The sequence below is a fragment of the Artemia franciscana genome, chromosome 7 (genome assembly GCF_032884065.1).
Source record: "Artemia franciscana chromosome 7, ASM3288406v1, whole genome shotgun sequence".
NCBI classification, from domain to species: Eukaryota; Metazoa; Arthropoda; class Branchiopoda; order Anostraca; family Artemiidae; genus Artemia; species Artemia franciscana.
The window spans coordinates 28,963,882-28,989,128 of record NC_088869.1 but is presented as its reverse complement, the minus strand read 5'-3'; the positions used below and the strand labels follow the sequence as shown (position 1 = coordinate 28,989,128).

The 25,247-nt window shown below is 36.9% G+C and overlaps 1 protein-coding gene and 1 long non-coding RNA gene across 3 annotated transcripts in view; one reads left to right on the top strand and one right to left on the bottom strand.

Moving 5' to 3' along the window:
- Positions 1-25,247, top strand: part of LOC136029115 (integumentary mucin C.1-like) — a 42,210-nt gene that overhangs the window by 5,879 nt on the left and 11,084 nt on the right. For both annotated transcript variants that reach the window (XM_065707192.1, XM_065707191.1), the window contains exons 2-4: positions 6,052-6,536; positions 12,456-12,502; positions 14,110-14,344. In XM_065707192.1, coding sequence (XP_065563264.1) covers positions 6,052-6,536; positions 12,456-12,502; positions 14,110-14,344 — 767 coding nt within the window. The remainder of the gene's footprint in view (positions 1-6,051; positions 6,537-12,455; positions 12,503-14,109; positions 14,345-25,247) is intronic.
- LOC136029116 (uncharacterized) overlaps positions 12,072-25,247 on the bottom strand; it is a 76,552-nt gene continuing 63,376 nt past the window's right edge. The window contains exon 4 of the long non-coding RNA XR_010617976.1: positions 12,072-12,300. This is a non-coding gene — a long non-coding RNA (uncharacterized LOC136029116). The remainder of the gene's footprint in view (positions 12,301-25,247) is intronic.

The window sequence follows — 25,247 nt, the reverse complement described above, 5'->3', positions numbered from 1 at the left end:
TGGGAAGACAGACACTCAATGAGGCAGGCAGACATACAAACTGACAGACGTAAACACACACATGCAAAGATACATTCGTACATTCATGCATAATATAAGGAATCTAACGCCACCAGTCTATGTGACACACTGAAACCAGCACCAGCACCGGTGCCACTAGTGCAGGTAACTGTAGGCAATACTGCCGGCTCTACAGTTTCTACCTTTACTGGTGATTGTGCTGTAAGATAGTCACAGCTACAACGAGTATGGTTACAGCATGTATACTATCTGTGAAGCATAAGTGCCACGGTATTCGAACCACGAAGAATTTCTCAAGCCTTGAATTCTCCTTCAGCAGATCTTATTTTTCAGCCATAATGTCTCAAAACAATAAAAGAACTCTTTTCTATACCACAAAGACTATTTTTGCTCTTTCTCTTCTCCTAGAGAGCTGTACCTGGCTGAATATATCAGAAGGCCTATGTGAATAGGTGAAAAGTATTACTATTGACTAATAAAACTCAGAAAAATCGCTACTCACTGAAATTAGATAATGCGAATTTAAATGAATAACCTGAGACGTGGAGGTGCAAAAGCTCTGACTAATAACAATCAAGGCGTATGAATGGTCCATTCAATTGAAGAACAACATTTATCCTTAGCTTTTTCAAACAAATTTTATTTCTATATCAGTCACCAGCATCCTGTTTTTTTTTTTTTTTTTTTTTTTTTTTTTTTTTTTTTTTTTTTTTTTTTTTTTTCTTTAGAGGCTTTCTTAATCAGCAGATTCTTTTAAGATGTTTCGTAATCGGTTAACCGAGAGGAAATATTAACAGGGCAAGAGGATATTTAATGTATAGGTAGGACCAGGGTTGAAGTAATGAAATAGAAGGGAAATGAAATTAAGTTTACGGAAAGGGTATTAATCTGATAATCAAGGCCATGGGCCGTAACACGTACATATGCACTTACATACATACTGGGACTTTTTACGTGACGTCTTTGACTAGACATCGGTGCTGTAACCACATCATTACAATAATAATGATTACACATCATCAACAATAGTATTCTCGCATCCAACAAAGACTTCGTTTCCCAACATTGTGGATGAGAACGACCCACAACTGAAATTGTTGTTTATAAAAATTGTTTGTCAAATTAATTGATAAGGTTTTTCTTACTGAATGCTCGCAATTCCTATCAATATGGTCTTGCAATAGCTTTTACCAAGGATATTAATTGAAATAAAAATTATGGTGCTAGTTCGAGGTCAGCTTTGATGTAGGCAAGCCATGTATTCCGTTGTCCCCCTTGTGTTTCATCCAGCCAGGGACAGGTTGGCAGTGAGGGGCATTTTAGTCAGCGCCTCAGGTGGGCGGCGATAGATATACCCGTACCAGCGTAAACATTGTTTCTTGATAACTAACCCGACGTCAAAGTGCTGTGAGCATGATCGACGAAGATCTGCATTGCACATTCTGTCAGTTAGTCTAACGCCGAGGTTCTCCAAAGGCAAAAATGGTCACAGACTTTTGCATCATGTACCTCCAATGATTTCAGCGTCAAGACTCGCATCATATAGGGAAACCAATCTGACGAGTGTCTCGTAGATACGGTTCTTTGTTTTCAGCTGGATTTTACGCTTCCGCTGTAAACAAAAGTTAAATTGCGCAAACACTTTCGCCAATGATGCTATTCAAGAGCGGAATTCGTTCGAGCTTCTTCCGTTGCCGTCAATCAAAGATACTAGGTACTTGAATTCTTGAACCAACTAAATTTTATCTCCTTTGAGGTAAATAGAACGTATCAGATTTGGCGTATTGGATATGAGGATCATTGTTTTGGGAATACTGATTTTGAGCCCCATTGATTGGGCAATGATTTTCCATTTGTTGATTGCCATCGATGATTGCCGTGACAGTCCCAGACAGGAGACCTATGTGTCTGCGTAATCTAGATCATGCAGGTTAAGAACGGGCTGACTTGCGCGCAATCAAAGCCTACATTGCCCTCGACATTATCCAATCAATTATGAAGTTGAAAAATATGGGTGAGAGAACACATCCCTGCCTTACATCGTCCTCTATGAAAAACATCAAGCCTGGATTACATCTCCATTAGCCTGGATCTGGGCCCATACATTATTTAATACGCTTTCATCAGTCTCACCAGCTTGTCCAGAACTCTGTCTTCAGTTATAGCTAACCAAATGCGAGCTCTTAGGACTGACTCAAATGTCTATAAACACCCCAATCGTGAACTGCTGGGGTTTTGCTCAAGGTTCAAGAATTTGCCTGATACTAAATAGCTGGCAAACGCATCCCATTCATGGTCAGAAACCAGCTTGGTTGGACCTGCTTCTTTTGTCGCGGTGAGGACTACACTGGCTAACGAGGACCATAGCAAAAAATTTTTGCTGCAATGCACATCAGTGAAATTCCTCTTTAATTTTCACATTGGGTGGAATCTCTCTTCTTGAAGATAGACAGAATCATGGAGTCACACCACTCTTGGGGAAAAACTGACTTCTTCTTTTGAGATTTCAATTGTTATGCTGTGTAGATCCTCTACAAGCATAAAACCTCCTTCAATAAAGAGCTACGCAGGTAACGCATTGAGTCCCAGTGCATTACACCTTTTTAACTTCTTTATAGCTAATTGGATTTCTTTAAGATCAGGTGGGTCGATTCTAACGGAGCAGTAGGTGATCAGCTCAAAGGGTGACAGTTAAGGGATAGGCTCTACTCGGGGCAGCAATGGGGGGCTTAATTGATTCTCAATGTGTTCTTTCCAGCGATCTATCACTTGGTCTTTTACAGCAATGAATCTGCCGTTCTCATCCTGTATTGATGTTGTGCTAAGTTTTCTCTCAGCTCCTTTCGCTTCCTTAAGAACCTGGTGTAGCTTTAGAATGCCTAATCTCGAGTCGAAATTTTCCATTTCGGTAACAATATTATCCCAAGAGAGTTGTTTGTTCTTCCATGCTGATCGGTGGCATTTTCTTTGGAGCTTTTTAAATTCTCCAGATTTTGGGCAGCTCATTGCTTGCTTTTTCCCTGCAAGCTTCATCGTTTTGTCCGATAACTATGTCTTACATTGCCACTATTGGTAACCTAGGGTGGCTTCGGTGGATGATTTAATTACATCACCAAAGCTCTGCCACTCTTCCTCGATACTCGTTGACTCCTCCATCTTCAGTGTGAAGAAGCGATTGAACTATGGTCTACGGCTTTTCAAAACACATATAAAAATTTCAGCAACCTTGGGCCGTTTTTTGCATTTTGCTCGTTTGCAGCTGCCACTCAAAACATTGATAAGCTGAAACTCTGCAGTTTTCAACAATCTTGGAGATATTTTTTTTTTTGTCATTACGATTTTAAGGAAAAAAAACAAAAAACAATTACCTTACAATGAAAGTACTATTTTACTATTAGTTTGATGGATAGAAATCCAAAGCAATATATGAGAAAATGCTTTCTACTGAATCATCTCCCCCTTTCCCCTCCACAGGGCAATGACACTTGATGAGCTTTCACAGCTTTTTCTACAAAAACTCAAAATTTCCCATTTGATCTAATAATGAAAGCTGCATAGATAGGGGAAATTGTAATAGTAAAGGTGAGTCTAACTCTAATAGAAAATAATAAAACAATATTCATCTCATAACATCACCCTTTTTTAAAATTAAATAAAAAAAACAAGTTTTTTCAACTGAAAGTAAGGAGCGACATTAAAACTTAAAACGAACAGAAATTACTTCGTATATGAAAGGGGCTGCTTCCTCATCAACGCCCCGCTCTTTACGCTAAAGTTTGACGCTTTCTCCCAACTCTTCTTTTTAAAACAGTAAAAAACTTTAGCGTAAAGAGTGGGGCGTTGATGAGGAAGCAGCCCCTTTCATATACGAAGTAATTTCTGTTCGTTTTAAGTTTTAATGTCGCTCCTTACTTTCAGTTGAAAAAACTTGTTTTTTTTTATTTAATTTCTGAACGTTTTTGAATCAATGCATGTTTTGATTTTGGCTCTCCGCAGAGAAATAATTAAAACAAAATTTGCATTTTTTTTTTTTTTGGCTAAATGGCTTTCTCATAATTTTGATCGAATGATTTTGATAAAAAAAGAGCGGGGGAGGAAGCCTAGTTGCCCTCCAATTTTTTGGTTAATAAAAAAGGCAACTAGAACTTTTAATGTTTTACGAATCTTTTTATTAGTCAAAGATATACATAACTTATAAACTAGCTTACGTAAAAAATTTTTATTCTCATGTTTTTATTACACATATGAGAGGGTTCGCCCCCTCGCCAGTACCTCTCTCTTTACACTAAATCTTAAATTTTGGCCCAATTCATTAAGAATGAGCCCTGAATCACAAAAGCCGTAGTATAAATAGTTGACATTACTAAAAATACTTTAGCGTAGAGAGCAAGGTATTAGGAGGAGGTGAAACCCTCATATGGGTATTAATTTCTGTTCGATTTAAGTTTTAATGCTGCTCCTTACTTCCAGCTGAAAAATACTTTTTCATTTTTATTTTTTCATTGTTTTTTTAAAATAATGCTATTAAATCATGCGCTCCCTTCATGGAAATTTTCTTCCCCCATGACAAATTCCTCGGTGGAAAGTTCCCCCAGTATATCCACCTCTTTTCAACCCCTCCCCCCAACCAAAAAATCCTCCTGGAAAACACCTGTACACTTCCCAATAACCATTACTATATGTAAGCACTGGTCAAAGTTTGTAACTTGTAGCCCCTCCCACGGTGACTGTGGAGGAGTAAGTCGTCCCCAAAGACATAGTTATAAGGTTTATCGACTTCGCTGAATAAAATGGCTATCTCAGAATTTTGATCCGTTGACTTTGGGAAAATAATTAGCTTGGGAGAGGGCCTAGGTGCCCTCCAATTTTTTTGGTCACTTAAAAAGGGCACTAGAACTTTTCATTTCCGTTAGAATGAGCCCTCTCGCAATATTCTAGGGCCACTGGGTCGATACGATCACCCATGGGAAAAAACAAAAAACAAAAAAAAAACAACAAATATACACACATCCGTGATCTGCCTTCTGGCAAAAAATACAAAATTCCACATTTTTGTAGATAGGAGCTTGAAACTTCTACAGTAGGGTTCTCTGATTCGCTGAATCTGATGGTGTAATTTTCGTTAAGATTCTATGACTTTTAGGGGGTGTTTCCCCCTATTTTCTAAAATAGCACAAATTTTCTCAGGCTCGTAACTTTTGATGCGTAGTACTAAACTTGATGAAACTTATATATTTAAAATCAGCATTAAAATGCGATTCTTTTGATGTAGCTATTGGTATAAAAATTCCATTTTTCAGAGTTTTGGTTTCTATTGAGCCGGGTCGCTCCTTACTACAGTTCGTTACCACGAACTGTTTGAAAACAATGGTAAATTGTTTTCTCGTGGAAAATATTGTTAATTCACAGTCGTCACTCAACAAGTCTGTTTTCACCTTTGTTGATAAGCATTGTTAATTAGCCTTGTGGTCACCAGAAACGGCCTATAGACATACACACATACACAAATACTTATATGGATAAATAAATAAAAAATTATAATATTAATACATAAATATAAATAAAATAAATGTAAATTTATAAATAAATAGTTACGTGTATACGAACTATATACATACATACATACATACCTGTATGTATGCAAACATGTAAACATGCTCCACCTAGATTTTGAAATTTCATATTTGTGCCACTTTCAGTAGAAAAAGTTGAAAAAGATATAATACCCCTCCTTGAAAATGAAAAAAACCCTTTTCCTATCCTCATTAAAAAAAAAACTGGAAAAAAGTGTACCCCCCTCGATACAATTTCTTAAAATGGTAAACAGACAAACAAATAGACTGATAGAAACAAAGAGATATACACACAGATATATATATATATATATATATATATATATATATATATATATATATATATATATATATATATATATATATATATATATATATATATATATATATATATATGTGTGTGTGTGTGTGTGTGTGACCTAGAGATGACTTTCTGACCCTTTTTTCATTTTTTCAGCTATCCAGAGCAACCAAGTGGAGTAGAAATTCCTTATGAGCTTCTAAAAAGTGGCTTGGATGCAATTGAGGCAGAGTCAGATCAAGAACCACAGCTGAGGTCAAGCCTGGAGAATGAAGAACGGTTTCTCCCATTGCCATTGCCAGTGCCTATCCCTATACCAATTAAGAAAATTAACTTACCAAATATTTTTGCTCCAATGATGAACATTCAAAAAACAGTACCTGGAGGACAAGTAGGTGGAGGTGGGGGAGCAGGAGGTTCGTTCGGAGTGGGTGGAGGCCTATCTGGAAACATCTTAGGACTTGGAGGAGGCGTATCAGGTGGTGCCTCAGTTGGTGTTAGACCTATCGGAAATGTACCTGGTCTTGGTATGAGGACCGTTACTGTAACTTCTACAGCAGTAGTAAAAGGACCTACTCAGACTCTTAGCGTCGCATGCCTTGTACCTGGTTTGGCTTATAATCCACCATGCCCTTTATCAGGTAAGTTATTTTCCAATTCGAATTCCCTTTAGACATTAAATTGTAATTAAGATACTAAACAGCACACTAATAGTTATTTGTTCCGATTGTATTTCAGACGAATCTAAAATATTAGACAGAGAGAGGGGGAGGGGGAACTGTCGTAAATTTGACGGTAGAATTAGAAATTAAAAGCTTAAAACTTTTGGTTTTCTTTTTTTTTTTTCATTATAGGCTTCACGGCTCTATCACAGATGATAATTTGCCGCTAATCCTGGTAATTACCTCATTTTCAACTCTGAGGTATTTGTTATACCTTCTCTTGAACCTGTCAAGGGAAGGATTTTCCGGGATAACCTCTGCCGGCAATCTATTCCATGTGGCAGCTGATCGCCAGGCAAAATTCATTTTCAGATATTCTTTGTGGGGAGTACCCTGCTCAAGGTAGTTCTAACGAGCTGTACTCCTGCGAGTTGATTGTAAGGGCTTTGCTCTTTCAGGAACGAGTTTCGATAGCTCTTCTGATGGACAGCTATGCACGTACTTGTAGAAAACCGACATGGACGCCACGTCAAGGCGTTCCTGGATCAACTCTGGTGTTTAAGCTTTCGTGTTGCCAGAGGCCGCTACACGAAATGCTCTATTTTGAAATTGTTTAAGTGGAGTGATGTGACTTTTAAGGCACCAGAGAAGAGAGGACATGCATATTCCATGACAGGTCTGATGCACGAAATGAAAATTGGTAATTGCAAAAATAATTGCATATATTTTAACAAGGAAGTGCAACAGTTCAAAAACCTTAAGAAAGAAAACCAAAAAGTTTAAGACTAGTAGACCATCGGTGTTAGAAATCGGGCTGCTTTAATAATCAAATATCTTTGAAAAGAGACAATATGTAAAGACATATAAGCACGAAAAACTTATTTAGAGGTAGACCCAAAACCAAAAATTTACACGTGTTTTTATTATATACATGATAATTCGTTGGAAGAAAAAGAATCTTTTTTACAACCTGGACCATCATGTAAGATTATACTTGCCCTTTGCTAATGTAAAGGGTATTGGCGAATTGTCTGAAGTAATGAAAATTCAAAATGAAGTAGGAAGAAAAATGGTGTATAGAAGATAAGCTACAGCGAGAATCAAAACGTGTCAAAATTTAGAATGATAGTGATAAGAACTAAAATGATGATTCTTTTGAACCACCTGAACTATCAAACATGATAAGACCAAGAAAACAACCTGAACAAATTCAATCCACAACGGGTTAAAATCAACAAACTGGACTATCAAATGAGGCAAGACCAAAAAAACGAAAATTTACGAGTGTTACAAATGATAATTCGCTAGAATAAAAAGAAGTTTCTGTCCCATCACCTGAATAATTAATAAATCAACAACCTGGACCGTCATGTAAAGCTAGACCAATAAGGCAGGTAAAGTAAAGGGCATTGGTAAATTTTCTGAAGTAATAAAAATCCAAAATGAAGAAGAAAGAAAAATGGGGTTAGAAGACAAGCGACAGCGGAGTAAAAACGTAAAAAATTAAAAAATAAAACTTACGAAAATTGGGTTTTGGATTTTGCCATGGAAAAAGTCATCAATGCTTACCTTAAAAAAATTAAGTTTCGGCGGTGTGCATTTCATACTTACAAAAGACAAGCCGGGGCAAAAGTTGACGTTCAATACTTTATAGAAGCTACAAGAAACGAAATAACTATAAATAACGACATTAGAGTTTTTAAAGACGTTAGCCGAGAGTCAGATACTGCCTCCACCTCTGTTAAAAAACAATGGTGCGGAGTTATGTTTTTATGGCGCTCAAATTCTGTCGGTCTGTCGGTCCCAGTTTTGCTACTTTAGGCACTTCCAGGTAAGCTAGGACGATGAAATTTGGCAGGCGTATCAGGGACAGGACCAGATTAAGTTAGAAATAGTCGTTTTCCCGATTTGACCATCTGGGCGGGGGAGTGGGGGGCCCGTTAATTCGGAAAAAATAGAACAATTGAAGTATTTTTACTTAATGAAATTTGATGTTGGGAAGGATATCGGTCTCAGAGCTGTTATTTTAAATCCCGACCGGATCTGGTGGCATTGGAGGGAGTTGGGAGGGGGAAACCTAAAATCTTGGAAAACACTTAGAGTGGAAGGATCGGGATGAAACTTGGTGGGAAAAATAAGCACAAGTCCTAGATACATGATTGACATAACCGGAACGGATCCGATCTCTTTGGAGTTGGGGGGAGGGGTTAATTCTGAAAAATTAAAAAAATGAGGTATTTTTAACTTACGAACAGGTAATTGGATCTCAATGAAATTTGATATTTAGAAGGATATCGTGTCGCAGAGCTCTTATTTTAAATCCCAACCAGATCTGGTGACATTGGGGAGGAGTTGGTGGGGGGAAACCTAAAACTTGGAAAACACTTAGAGTGGAGGGATGGGGATGAAACTTGGTGGGAAAAATAAGCACAAGCCCTAGATACATGATTGACATAACCGGAACGAATCTAATCTCTTTGAGGTAGTTGGGGGGGGGGTTAATTCTGAAAAATTAGAAAAAATGAGGAATTTTTAACTTACGAACGGATGATCGGATCTCAATGAAATTTGATATTTAGAAGGATATCGTGTCTCAGAGCTCTTATTTTAAATTCCGACCGGATCTGGTGACGTTGGGGGGGGGGAGTTGGGAGGGGGAAACCTAAAACTTGGAAAACACTTAGAGTGGAGGGATCGGGATGAAACTTGGTGGGAAAAACAAGCACAAGTCCTAGATACATGATTGACATAACCGGAACGGATCCACTCTCTTTGGGGTAGTTCGGGGGGGGGGGGGGGTAATTCTGAAAAATTAGAAAAAATGAGGTATTTTTAACTTACGAACGGGTGATCGGATCTCAATGAAATTTGATATTTAGAAGGATAGCGTGTCTCAAAGCTCTTATGTTAAGTCCCGACCGGATCTGGTGACATTGGGGGAAGTTTAAGGTGGGGGAACCTAAAATGATGGAAAACGCTTAGATTGGAGGGATCGGGATGAAACTTGGTGGGAAAAATAAGCAGAAGTCTTAGATACGTGGTTTACATAATTGGAACGGATCCGATTTATTGGGGGGGGGGGTTAATTCTGAAAAATTAAAAAAAAATGACGTATTTTTAACTTACGAAGGAGTGATCAGATCTTCATGAAACTTCATATTTAGAAGGACCTCGTAACTCAGATCTCTTATTTTAAATCTCAACCGGATCCAGCCTAATTGGGGGGGGGGCAGTTGGGGGGAACCGGAAATCTTAGAAAATACTTAAAGCGGTGAGACCAGGATGAAACTGGATGGGAAGAATAAAAACCTGTCTAAGATACGTGACTGACACAACCGGACCATATCTGGTCTCTTTGGGGTAGTTTTGGGTGGGTTAATTCTGAAAAATTAAAAAATGAGGTATTTTTAACTTACGAACAGGTGATCGGATCTCAATGAAATTTGATATTTAGAAGGATATCGTGTCTCAGAGCTCTTATTTTAAATCCCGACCAGATCTGGTGACATCGGGGGGGGGAGTTGGGTGGGGGAAACCTAAAACTTGGAAAAAACTTATAGTGGAGGGATCGGGATGAAACTTGGTGGGAAAAATAAGCACAAGTCCTAGATACATGATTGATATAACTGGAACGGATCCGCTCTCTTTGGGGTAGTTGGGGAGGGGGGAGGGGAGAAAAATTAGAAAAAATGAGGTATTTTTAACTTATGAACGAGTGATCGGATCTCAATGAAATTTGATATTTAGAAGGATATCGTGTCTCAAAGTTCTTATTTTAAGTCCCGACCGGATCTGGTGACATTGGGAGGAGTTTGGGGTCGGGGAACCTAAAATGATGGAAAACGCTTAGATTGGAGGGATCGGGATGAAACTTGGTGGGGAAAATAAGCAGAAGTCTTAGATACGTGATTTACATAATTGGAACGGATCCACTCTATTGGGGGGGGGGTTAATTCTGAAAAATTAGAAAAACTACGTATTTTTAACTTACGAAGGAGCGATCGGATCTTCATGAAACTTCATATTTAGAAGGACCTCGTATTCTCAGATCTCTTATTTTAAATCTCAACCGGATCCAGCGTAATTGGCGGGGGGTGGTTGGGGGAACCGGAAATCTTAGAAAATACTTAAAGCGGTGACATCAGGATGAAACTGGATGGGAAGAATAAAAAACTGTCTAAGATACGTGACTGACATAACCGGCCCGGATCTGCTCTCTTTGGTGGATTTGGGAGGGGGGTAATTTTGAAAATTGAGGTATTTGTAACTTACGAAAGGGTGACCAGATCTTAAGAAAATTTGATATTTAGAAGGATCTTGTGCTTTAAAGCTCTAATTTTAAATTCCGACCAGATCATGTGACCTTGGGGAGAGTTGGAGGGGGAAACCAGAATTCTTGGAAAACGTGAAAATTGGGGTATTTTTATCTTACGAATAGGTGATCGGATCTTAATGAAATTGGTATTTAGAAGGAATTCATGTCTCAGAGCTCTTATTTCAAGTCCCGACCAGATCTTTTGACATTGGGGGGAGTTGGAGAGGGAAATCTTGGAAAACACTTGGAGTGGAGGAATCGGGATGAAGCTTGGTGGATAGAATAAGCAAATGTCCTTGGTACGTGATTGACGCAACTGTACTGGATTCGCTCTCTTTGGGGGAGTTGGGGGGTTCAGTGATTTGGCGAGTTTGGTGCTTCTGGACGTGCTAGGACGATGAAAATTGGTAGGAGTGTCATGGAGCTGCAAAAATTGACTTGATAAAGTCATTTTCCCAGATTCGACCATGTGGGGGGCTAAAGGGAGAGGAAAATTTAGAAAAAGTTAGGTATTTATAACACACGAGTGGGTGATCGGATCTTAATGAATTTTGATATTTAGAAGAACACCGTGACTCAGAGCTCTTATTTTAAATCCTGACCGGCATTAAGCCTTTCCTTTTAAATCAATCTATTGATTCATAGAATTTTGTTAGAGCTCATACCATATGATCTCTTGGCTCTTTGCTCTTCTTGGCTCGTCACAAGTGCCATACGAGCTCTTAGCTCTTGTTCTTAATGACAAACGACAAGCTAAGGCATAAATTAAAGGTTAGACAACAACAAAAATATAATTTACAAAGGTGCTAATTTTAATTTGAGGTCATTCAAATTGATGAAAATGAACAAAGATAAATGTAATTAAAAAACTAGTGCAAGTGAGAATCGCAACAGCTAAAGAAAAAGGAATGGAGCAAACGATGGCAAAGATGGCAAAGATCAAATTGAATTGTAAACGAAATTTTGAACAGTTATCTGTGGTTAGAAACTGGAAAAGACGTATTTGTGCTCTATAACGCATTAAGAAATTAAATGAGTTGGTGTATGAATCCAAACTACTAAGGAAAACTCCGTGGAAAAACATCTGAGGTAAGGTTGGACAAAAAGGGACAATGAAATCTATGATTGGAAAAGGTGGAAGCTTGGAACAGTTTTTCTGTGTGCATGTTAAGCATGATGAAATACTAAATGAGACGGTATGTTGGACAAAATCATATATTAATTCAGGTTTTTCAAACTATGTTCTTCCTATTTCAATTTTCCAGTTCTGTAGTACAAGCATATAACTAAAATCAACGCAGAACGCAGGTCTTTTTGTATCTTGACTTTTTTTTATCAGCATATAGCGTGGCTTGCTCTCAGCCTGTCGGTCAAGCGCATCTTACTAGTCATTGGATAGCTGTGAACATATCTGATAAATGGTGTAAACTGAAAAGAGAAGAAAATCTGTCAGATAAACCGTTATTCGAATTTATTTTTTAGCCCAAAATGAGAGTGTATAACAGAAAGCAATGCATATTTTAATTTATATATAACTAAGTTAAGTTAGACTAGCACTACTAATACTCTCAAATATTTTTCAGTTGACATACCCATTGATTGTTCAAATTTACCGGATCTTGAAGCATTTGTAAGTATAAACTCTAACTCACTCTTGTACGAGCTAATTTTTAATGTTGTTTGTAAAATCATTAGTACAGTATATTGAACAATAATAAAAGCCAAGAGTTGGAGTTACATTAAAAGTAAAAGCAAACAAAAATTATACTGTGGGTCTACTGGTTGACTTACCCTCGATACCCAGTATTACTCTACAGTTTAACTAGAACCTTATTGATAACATTTTAGAGGGTAGAGACTACTTCGTGGGAATTTTGATCGTCTGCCTCGTTTGGTCGAGATCATAAGTAGCTCGGGCCTCTGGTCCTCAAAATGAACATCTACTTTGCTCAGGCAAGCACACAAGCAGCTCCTATCTTCAGCTCCGACAAATGGGTTTTGAACTTACTGGGAGAGCATGAATCCAACTCCACCAAGTCCTGCTCTATATTCGGCCCTGAGTCGTTCTCGCAGACTCTTTTCTCAAAGGTTGGTAAATTTAAATAGTTGCTGGCAACTCTTTCATTAAAACTCATTTCAGAGAGTCAAAAAATATTTTGTGAGATTGCGATGTTACGCCTGCAACCAGAGTCCGGCTGGTCATACATTTTATTCAATATATTGATCCAGATTCCTCATAGAGCATTTATCGTCTATCATACAAATTACAAACTTGCCCATTTTTCACCTATGATGTTGAATTTTACAACGTATCTTTTACCTTAAATACAGAAGCCATTGTTTTTATTGTATTATCTTCTTCTTCATCGTAAATCAGAGTGACTTATTTGATTAGTTAGGCTCTCAGCTTGCCAGCACCCCATGTTTGATGTGTCCAAATTCATATTTCTTGGGAAGTTGGAGCCGTTGCCACCCTTCTGCAACGGTGTGGCTTCCCACTTTGATTATTATTCTTGCATTAGGGATGGAAAAATCAGCTATAGCTTACCGCGAGACCAACAACTGTCCATGTGGTAGGAAACACAATGCCATTTATACCCATCTAGTCCAGATAAAGTTTAGAGAGACAAGGGAACAGCGAGTCCTACCGAGAAGGTGCAAAACCATTTATGGATCCAGTAGACACAAGGAAAGTGGAATTTAGCCTCCTGTTTAACTAAACATTATCAAAGCAAAAAAGGTAAGATCTCAGGCGCAATTCTGGTTAATTCAGTGGGGTTGGAATGAGACACAAGGGGTTGGGAAATCTATAAATTTCTTGGAGAAGGATCCTAAAATCAATAAAATTCAGATGCAAATAGTAAAGTTTAAGACTGCACTAGGGAATATTATGAGGACAAGTGCAAATTAGCCCCCCTCCCCTGTATTCCTAACTGCGAGGCCATTAAATTTCACAAAATAGATAATTGTGTCGCTGAAAATGATCTTGTGTGTCATGTTCCAACAGTAGCCTACAATTGATGTAGCGCTTCATGTGCTGCATGTCTAAGAAATGTCTAATGGTATCTATTCTAGAGAATTGTCTTCAGTATTGTTTTATTGCATATCCAGTTACTGGAGTAAAAGAAATCGAAGTGCTGGTAGTATGACTTAATTTGAATTACTCTGCAAGCGCATAAAACTGTTAATATTTCCTTGCATTTATTTTATGAAAATGAAACTGTGCTATTATTTCAGGTGACTGCGATGAATCTGGCATTAGGAGGAGAAGCAGAAATAGAGGCCAGCATACAGGGCTGTTCAAGGCGTAAAAGAAGTGAGAAAAAAAACGGTCGTATACGGGTGAAAGCAAAAGGACGTGGTGGGGGAAGACTGACGCCAGATATGTTCAAACAGCTACTGTCCAAAATTTGTGGGGATTCCTGCACAATTGGCACTGTAAAAATCACGGTCAACAAGATCACATTTCCTGGTAAGTAGACCTAGCATATTGTCTTAGGGCATACACATAAAAAAGAGTGGGTACAATTATAGACCTAAAGTAAGCGTTGCTGGTTTTTGTTCTTTGAAAAAAAGAAATAGAATAAAACAACCAGAATAAAAACTGGTCTCCTGTTTCTGTCGCCAAATTATGTTCCCAGAATAAGAAACAGAGCAGTCACTTTCTTTTCGAAAAACAGAAAACGAAGATTTGGGAATTATGTTTATAAACTCTTTTTCCTTATTTTTTTCGTGTCATTCAAATCATGGTTGCAGCAGTAGCTGCAACTTAAAAAAAAAGTACCCAAAAGCTGCGTGCCCAAATAGTAGCCAACAGATGAAAACGCATTTTGAAAAAGAAAAAACTGCCGAAGGAGGAAAAAGTTTACAGAGAAAAAATATTTATGGAGAGCTCTTAAAATAAAAAAAAAACCTGAAACCCCTCAAAAATGAATTAGAATCGAAATGAAAAGTTCACCATTTAAATCAGCATGATCTGAAACTTTCTACGGGGCAACTACAGTCCCCCACCTTGAACAACAAGGAAAATCAACTTTTTGCATGGGTGGTACTGATATGTATTTTTTTTCACGGCTAGCAGGGGTACCTGAACATCATAGAGAGATATTAATTGGCTTATTTAGTGCCTCATGGCACTGAAAAATGGCTCTTTTTTGCCATTTATCAAGGGTTGGGATCAGTGGGCTACCAGAAAATTGTAAAAAGAGATCCTTAGTAGCTTATATAAAAAGTATTACTCATATCTAAGTACTTCCTATAAATTCCACCGTCTACACGTACCAAAAGAGACCTAAAATGTTCCTTTTAGCGCCATGTCTCCCGTGGAAAAGCTGTGGCTAGTGGGATACCAGAATTTCTTGGAGAGATTTTTAATGGCTCATTGGAATCTTGTCTACGGGCTTTTTATCAATTCTACCATCCTTATGTGCCAAATGGCACTAAAAACGACACTCTCGGTGCCACTTCTTAATTTGAAAGGCTAGGAAGTATATAACGGTATTACTATAATAATTATGGACCCTTAATCAGAGGTTTATAAGAACCCCTAGGCATACTACCCCTCCCAACTCTCTTACTAAGTTTCATAAATCGTCTGCTCACCAGGAGGCTACGCTGGTATTATTAAAGTAAAAAGTAAAATTAAACCTAAAACAAGCAAAACGTATTCAGTATTGGAAGGGGACTGCCCCTTCCTCATGTCCACCTCTACCTCTTGGTCGCAGGAACTTCAAAGGGTGCTAATTATATCAGAAATTGAGATTGCTAGTCCCTTTTTTTTAAGTCAAAAGTTATTGCAGACAAATCAGCCGCGGGGGTATTTCTTCTGGGGTATGTTCCGGGAGCGAAGGGGCATTTATCGGGGGGTATCTGCGGGGATAACATCCGCGGGTGGGGTATATAGTAGAATAGATTGAACTTGACGTTTTGCAAGAATTAATATGGTTGATATTTCTGATAGTACAAAGGGATTAAAAAAATAAGCAGAATTTTGTAATTGTTTATTGATTTTGCTATTACAATGGATGAATGACAAATCACTTCTTTAGATGATGCTTTCATCCTTTTAAACTATTTTTAGGGAAATCTAGAGCTTCAACCTTCTAAAAAGTCCACAAGTACAATTCCTTCACAGTCATGGAAAACGGTTACCATTACCTTGTTGGCATAAATTTCACGTGTCTTTAGAATGCCCCTCTTGTTATAGCATTTTTGGCACCGGGAAGGTAAATTTTGACCAAGGAGTTAGAATTGAGTGACGGGGAAGATGAAATTCCAAAGCTGCACTGGTTGCTCATTTCTGATATCAGTAACTTTCAGTATACGATTAAAATCATCTTAAAAGCTTATTATAGGCACCTCAAAGCTTATCTCACCGGTTATAATACCAATAACGAGCAATATACAATCTTAAATTATAAAAAAATTACACGCTTAGTATTACTCTGAATGAAAAAAAAAAAAAAAAACAACATATAAACCGTAATATGAAATCTGAAAATCCGGTTTTTCTCTGTATACAACGGAGAAATTCAAGTTATGATACAAATTCTAAGGCTAGTCTGTAACCCGAATATTATCAAGATTTATTTTGCTCATGAATAGTGCTTCATATGCACAACAGATTGCTAATAACCATTGAAAGATTAAAAGACAAATAAATCGTGATACAATGGGTACCGAGGAGTGTAATTTAAAAAAAAAATGTGCGCGAAGAGATAAGGATTAAGTCATTCAGAAACAGCCTATTAGCAGTCTCGATTGTCCCAAAATAAGCTCTTAAGCCCTCAACGCTAAATCAGCCCACAAGGTTTCCAGTTTTTTCTTCTCGCGCTTTCATAAGCTTGTTTTTTCACTTTTTATCGCAGTTTCCCTACATTCCAGGCGATTAAGCTTAGTCAGGAGTATATGATGATGTTTTACTTTTATTTTTGGTGAATCACCTTTTGAATGAGCCAGTTCATCAAATGTACCTACCAGAACGCTAAATAAAATTTTTATTGTACGTTACGTAGCGCATAAGATGAGATGTCCAGAGTGTCGAAATAAACTTTTACTATTAAGATTGATCACGATAATAGTTACCGTTTCTGAATGAGATTCAAGTGGCTCCATTACTAGTTTTTTTTTCAAGATACATTTTAAATTTGTGGCTACTATGGGATAATCTTCGTTCTTTACTAGATAGTGGCACTTGTCGCAATCTTGTTTGCTTAGTAGGTTGCCAGATACCGCTGCAACTCGGATTATATTAAAAAGATGCACGTCGATCAGTCAAGCCACTCTTAAGATAGCCTTGTTTATACACTCTGAAAGGGAATCTCTTAATATTTTAGTCACACACTGTGTATGTGACGAACTATCCTAAGTTTTCATTTGTGTTTGTATCATTGTCAAATAAAGTACTTTTCACTATTGAATTGTTTGTCTTTATATATTGTTTATTATTATTTATTATTTTATTATTATTATTAGTATTATATTGTTTGTCTTTATATACACTTTAGCTGTGTATACTTTCATAAGGGTCAAATATAAAAACTCTGCAGCCTTTCAATCCCCCATTGACTCCCCCCAACTCACATTTACTGTTCCCATTGCACTCCCTTTCAACATTCCCTGAAAGTTTCAGCCCGATAGCCGTTCTCGAGACATTAACGAATGATAATTAGCACATATGTACATGACGATAATTCCATTTGTGCGAGCTGATCAAGACTATCCAAAGTCTAGTAACTCATTGTAACCTGAGCTTATTCAAAATGACCTAAGTAGAATCTCAAAGTTTGACTATTTATTTCACTAGTTACGTAATTTGAGGCTATGTTCGTAGGTCAAACATTATCCTCTGATCCCATCAATATTGATTTGCAGCTTTGTAATAGTATTAACAGTTCGTGGTAACGAACTGTAGTAGGGAGCGACCTGGCTCAATAGTAACCAAAACTCTAAAAAACGAAATTTTGATACCAATAGTTGCATCAAAATAATTGCATTTTCATGGTGATTTGAAATATATAATTTTCACCAAGTTTAGTCCTACCTATCAAAAGTTACGAGCCGGAGAAAATTTGCCTATTTTAGAAAATAGGGGAAAACACCCCCTAAAATTCATAGAATCTTTAAAAAATGACACCGTCAGATTCGCGTAGCCTATAAGAGAACCCTGCTGTAGAATTTTCAAGCTCCTATCTACAAAAATGTGGAATTTTGTATTTTTTTTTGCCAGAAGACAGATCACGGATGAGTGTTTATTTGTTTGTTTGTTTTTTTGCTTGTTTTTTTCCCAGGAGTGATCGTCTTGACCCAGCGGTCCAGGAATTGCGCAGAGAGGGCTCATTCTAACAGAAATGAAAAGTTCTAGTGTCCTTTTTAAGACACCAAAAAAATTGAGGGCACCTAGGCCCCCTCCCACACTCATTTTTTCCCAAAATTGCCAGATCAAAATTCTGAGATAGCCATTTTATTCGGCATAGTCGAAAAACCTCATAAACATGTCTTTGGGGACGACTTACTCCCCCAGAGTCCTCGTGGGAGGTGCTCCAAGTTTCAAACTTTGACCAGTGTTTACATATAGTAATGGTTATTGGAAAGTCTACAGACGTTTTAAGGGTGATTTTTTGGTTGGGGGAGGGGATGAGAATAAGGGGTTATGTGGGGGGAACTTTCCATGGATGAGTTCGTCATGGGGGACGACAATTTCCATGAAGGGGGCTCGGGATTTTCTAGCATTATTTAAAAACAATGAAAAAATAAAAATGAAAAAGTTTTTTCAACTGAAAGTAAGGAGCAGCATTAAAAATTAAAACGAACAGAAATTATTACGCATATGATGGGTTCAACTCCTCCTAATACCTCGCTCTTTACGCTTAAGTATTTTTATTAATTTCAACTACGACCTTTGTGATTCAGGGGTCATTCTGAAGGAACTGGGACAAAATTTAAGCTTTGATGTAAAGAGCGAGGTATTGACGAGGGGGCGAACCCCTTCATATATGTAATGAAAATATACGAATATAGAAGCTCGTTACGTAAGCTAATTCGTAAGTTACGTATATCTTTTACTAATAAAAACGTTCGTAAAAATGAAAAGTTCTTGTTGCCTCTTTAAACCAAAAATTGGAGGGCAACTAGGCCCCCTCCTTCGCTCCTTTTTTGTCAAAATCGTTCGATCGAAACTATGAAAAATCCATTTAGCCAAAACAACGAGTGTGCAAATTTGGTTTTAACTATTCATTTGCGGAGAGCCAAAATCCAAACATGCATTAATTCAAAAACGTTCAGAAATTAGATAAAAAACAAGATTTTCTTAACTAAAAGTAAGGAACAACGTTATGACTTAAAGCGAACAGAAATTACTCCGTATATGAAAGAGGCTGTTCCCTCCTCAACGTCCCGCTCTTTACGCTAAAGTGTTTTACTATTTTAAAAAGCAGAGTTGAGAGATAGAGTCAAACTTTATCGTAAAGAGCGGGGCGTTGAGGAGGGAACAGCCCCTTTCATATGCGGAGTAATTTCTGTTCGTTTTAACTTTTAATGTCGCTCCTTACTTTCAGTTAAAAAAACTTCTTTTTTTATTTAATCTATTCATAAAAATGAAATTTCGGATCATCAAACAGTTCGTGGTAACGAACTGTAGTAAGGAGCGACCCGGCTCAATAGTAAACGAAACTCTAAAAAACAGAAGTTCGATACTAAAAGATATATCAAAAGAATCGGATTTTTATGCTGATTTTAAATATATAAGTTTCATCAAATTTAATCTTTGTCATCAAAAGTTACGAGCCTGAGAAAATTTGCCTTATTTTGGAAAATAGAAGGTAACACCCCCTAAAAGTCATAGGATCTTAACGAAAATCACACCATCGAATTCAGCGTATCAGAGAACTCTATAGAAAAAATTTCAAGGTCCAATCTACAAAAATGTGGAATTTCGTATTTTTTGCCAGAAGACAAATCACGGGTGCGTGTTTATAAATTTGTTTGTCTTTTTTTCCCAGGGGTCATCGTATCGACCAAGCGGTCCTAGAGTGTTGCAAGAGGGCTCATTCTAACGGAAATGAAAAGTTCTAGTGCCCCTTTTAAGTGACCAAAAAAATTAGAGGGCACCTAGGCCCCCATCCCACGCTAATTTTTTCCCAAAGTCAACGGATCAAAATTTTGAGGGAGCCATTTTGTTCCGCATAGTTGAAAACCATAAGAACTATGTCTTTGAGCATGACTTACCCCCCACAGTCCCTGGGGGAGGGGCTGCAAGTTACAAACTTTGACCAATGTTTACATACAGTAATGGTTACTGGGAAGTGTACCGACGTTATCAGGAGGATTTTTTGGTTTGGGTTTGGGGTTCAGGGGAGGGGGCTATATGGGAGTATCTTTCCTTGGAGGAATATTTCATGGGGGAAGAGAAATTCAATGAAAAGGGCGCAGGATTTTCCAGCATTTCTATTAAAAAAAAACAATGAAAATATAAACATGAAAAAGTTTTTTCAATTGAAAGTAAGGAGAAGCATTAAAACTTAAAACGAACAGAGATTATTACGCATATGAGGGGCTCTAAAAATACTTTAGCATAAAGAGCGAGGTATTTAGGAGGAGATAAATACTTCGCTCTTTATGCTAAAAAATTTTTAAGTAATTTCAACTATTTATTCTACGGCCTTTCTGATTCAGGGGTCATTCTTAAAGAATTGGGACAAAACAAGATTTAGTGTGAAGAGCGAAGTATTAACGAGGGGACCAACCCCCTCATATATATAATCAAAATATAAGAATAAAAAAGTTTGTTACGTAAGTTAATTCTTAAGTAACGTATATTTTTTACTAATAAAAACGTTCGTTAAAAATTAAAAGATCTAGTTGCCTTTTTAAGTGAGCGAAAAATTGGAGGGCAACTAGGCCTCCTTCCCCACCCCTTATTTCTCAAAATTGTCTGATAAAAACTAAGAGAAAGCCATTTAGCCAAAAAAAGAATTAATATACAAATTTCATTTTAATAATTTATGTACGGAGAGTCAAAATCAGACATGCATTAATTCAAAAACTTTCAGAAATTAAATAAAAAAACAAGTTCTTTGAAATGAAAGTAAGGAGCGAAATTAAAACTTAAAACGAACAGAAATTACTCCGTATATGAAAGGGGCTTTTCCTCTTCGACACCCCGCTCCTTGCGCTAAAGTTTGATTCTTTCTCGCAACTCTACTTTTTAAAACAATAAAAAACTTTAGCGTAAAGAGCGGGGTGTCGAGGAGGAAAAGCCCCTTTCATATACGTAGTAATTTCTGTTCGTTTTAAGTGTTAATGTCGCTCCTTACTTTCATTTCAAAAAACTTGTTTTTTTTATTTAATTATTAGTGAAATCGATCCTTTTTATGTGTAAAGACAGCACTCCTACTACAGCTATTTCTACATTGACCAATACATCACTCAACTAGTCCTGCATCACTATTACCACGGCTAATACCAAAACGACTACTGACACTACCTTGAATAAGGATATTTCAACGAATACCAATTCCAATTACACTTCTACCATCTATAAAATCCTATCATTTCAAATTGTGCTATAACTACTCTTAAACATGACTGCATCCAACATAATGGATGCAGCTCCATGGACATGAGTGCCAAATCGTACATACACAAAAAAAACACGTAAAATTGACTTCTTTCTAAATATATTTAGTAGAATAGATTGAGCTGAAACAAACGTAAGGATTTATAGTTTTCCTAATCGCAAGGGCAAAAAAATACCCTAATACAGCGATCATTGGCCTACTAAAACGACTATTAAGACAGTTTTTACCTCAAAATTATTGCAACCTCCAATTTGACTCTTGCTACCACCATAGTAGCAGTTACCACAGGACCACTCCTCCTAGGCCCCCTCCTCCGCTCCTTTTTTCTCAAAATCGTTCGATCAAAACTATGAAAAATCTATTTAGCCAAAACAATGAATGTGCAAATTTGGTTTTAATTATTCATCTGCGGAGAGCCAAAATCAAAACATACATTAAGTCAAAAACGTTCAGAAATTAGAAAAAAAACAAGTTTTTTTAACTAAAAGTAAGGAGCAACATTAAAACTTAAAATGAACAGAAATTACCTCGTATATGAAAGAGGCTGTTCCCTCCTCAACGTCCCGCTCTTTACGCTGAAGTTTTTTACTGTTTTAAAAAGCAGAGTTGAGAGATAGAGTCAAACATTAGCCGTAAAGAGTGGGGCGTTGAGGAGGGAACAGCTCCTTTCATATACGGAATAATTTTTGTTTGTTTTAATTTTTAATGTCGCTCCTTACTTTCAGTTAAAAAAAACTTTTTTTTATTTAATCTATTCATAAAAATGAAATTTTGGATCATCATTTGTGAAATTGATCCTTTTTATGTGTAAAGCCAGCACTCCTACTACAGCTATTTCTACATTGACCAATACATCACTCAACTAGTCCTGCATCACTATTGCCACGGCTAATACCGAAATGACTACTGACACTACATTTAATAAGGATATTTCAACGAATACCAATTCCAATTACACTTTTACCATCTATAAAATCCTATCATTTCAAATTGTGCTATGACTACTCTTAAACATGACTGGCCCACTGCTATCACAATTACACGTATCCTGACTGATTCTTCTGTGACTACTGTCTCACATACCTGAGTGTGATCTGCATCCATCATAATGGATGCAGCTCCATGGACAAGAGTGCCAAATCGTACATGCACAAAAAAAACACGTAAAATTGACTTCTTTCTAAATATATTTAGTAGAATAGATTGAGCTGAAACAAACGTAAGGATTTATAGTTTTCCTAATCGCAAGGGCAAAAAAATACCCCAATACAACGATCATTGACCTACTAAAACGGCTATTAAGACAGTTTTAACCTTAACCATTATTGCAACCTCCAATTTTGACTCTTGCTACCACCATAGTAGCAGTTATCACTACAAATTCTATCGTTATGGCGACAATCACTACAACTATTACAGATACCACTGTTTCTATTATTTATATTATGGCTATAATGCCTTATTGCACTTCAGTTAGTTTATGAGCATCTAAGAACAATTTCTGTTCATTATTCAAATATCATTATAACTTGTTAACTGATACACATTTTTTGTGACAAGGCTTTGTAAAGTATTGTTACAATTGTGACCCCTAATTGCAGAACAGTATAGGTAGCGATGTTTATCAGATCAAACTCAAACCTTCTAAATATGCAGCAACAGTTCTTGCTGCTAATCTCTGCTAAATTTATTCAGCTTCTGTTGGGATGTTCTTATGAACACAGAGAACAAAAATTTAACCTTTCCCTCATAGAAGTTCAAAGGAACATGGAAGACCCCAGCATAACTGTAACTGCTGATCAGCTTTCTTGAATGAATTTCATCAACCGATTTAGCAAATACAATGGCAAAAATAAGGGCGTTTCGAGCCCTCCCACCCTTCGGATGTTGTATGAGCTGCAGACCATAAAATGGCACAACAATAAAACCTGCTATTATTTCCTGCCAATCCAGATTAGGTTTTGAAGACTGAGCCTATTTCCCACAGAGGTATAATTGGATCTGGAATCTGAAAAGCACAAGAACGATACTGATTCCTACGCCGCGATACGTTTAATTTATATCTTGTGACTTATTTCAGTAGATGTCACGATGACAAGGATGGAAGTATCTTGAACCCTGAAAAGGTCAGACTAAATATATTTTATAGGGTTTTTGTATCTTCTATTGATAGTCTTTATTTATAATTCGATACCGGAGTGATTTGATCTACACCTTTCTTGAGTGTGAGAGGAACTGCCATCCCCTCACTTTTTATTTAGGCTACCTGTTTAATTTTGTCTAAGATTGCGCGAAGAACAATAATCTTCACATAAAAACTACATGCCTTAAAATATCTATCTGGGTAAAAATCAGACGATTTGTACCATTTCTAATTTTAACAAGAGAGGTTTTTGTATCAATGTTTATCCTTGCGAAATTCCACTTACTCCTCTCCTTTTTGTACACGTAAGTATATGAATATAATACTATATAATTCTCTTTAATTAAGAATTGACTAGTAAATTTACACTTTTCAATCGATAGCATTCTAGTCCTGAGGGCCAGGGTGACTGAGCTATAAAATGGCACAAACCTAATAGCCTAGTATTCTGAGTAATAATTACACAGAGCTTCTCCAATGCCCCATTTAGCTCAAGGCATTCATATTTTGGCCGGTCTGTGTATCATATTTTCTATCAGTACTGTTGCAGGATTTTTCATACGTTTCTTAAAAACCAAGACGGTATCATAACTGTACTATAGCTGTACATACCTGTACCCCTATGTTACAACAAATACAACTTTCAAGAAAGCCATTTAAGTTAACAGTTAAACAGTTAAAACAACAGACTATGCGAAGGGACACCATAAAACAGAAGCTTTACAGATATATTTTCATATTAAACACAATTGTTTTGACTTAGCAGAGAGCGATGTGTCATGATAAATAGAATGTCATAAATACGTGTCATTACTTCAGCGCCCCATGTGCCCCCAGGTACCCCTACAACTTCACATGGTTTTGGATCAGAATTTAAATATTGCCATTTTAATCTGAAATGAAGGTAGAAGGGGGGCTGGGAGAATTTACTGATTAAAAAATATAGATATCCTTTACAATGATAAAACAAATTTCACCACTGCAAAGTAGGCCAAACAGTTTAAAAATGCAGGCGAATGTGGATGCTTAGATAAATAACCGAATTGCGATGGCCAAGATCCTAAACTAAAGGTTTTCAGTTTCCCGTCTTGAAATCCCACAGAAATTTTAATTTAGTGTGGATTGCACGATTGTTGTTTTCAGTAGATTTGAATGAGCTCTATAGGTGATAAGATTGTTTCATACTTCCTTGATATGGCTTATAATTTGCCTTTGCTTTAAGTAATAACATTTTAAATTTAAATATTTCAACAGATACTAATTTTCAATTACCAGCTGGCTATGTTTATTGCAGTAAAGCATCTGTCAAACTTAAGCGTAAAGATTGTTAAGGAGCGAAAATTGTATTGTCATGTAAGTTTTCTGAGAGTCTAACTTTTTTGTTTACTGTAACACAAGACAAACACTACCATTAATTGGCAGTAGGCTGTTTAAGGAATTAATTGGCAGCCAGTTCTTTAATTTTGGGAATCATAATAGCGCTTATTGTAAGATAAGTACTATTTTTGAAGTATTAACCCCGTTCGTCTCCCTTCCTTGATAATGCACCAAAAATTGGATCTAGCCAATATTACTTAAACAGGAAATAATGAATGAGTGACAAAATGTCAATCAAAAGATTGTTTGTGTTTGAATTTATACAAAAGAGAAGTATT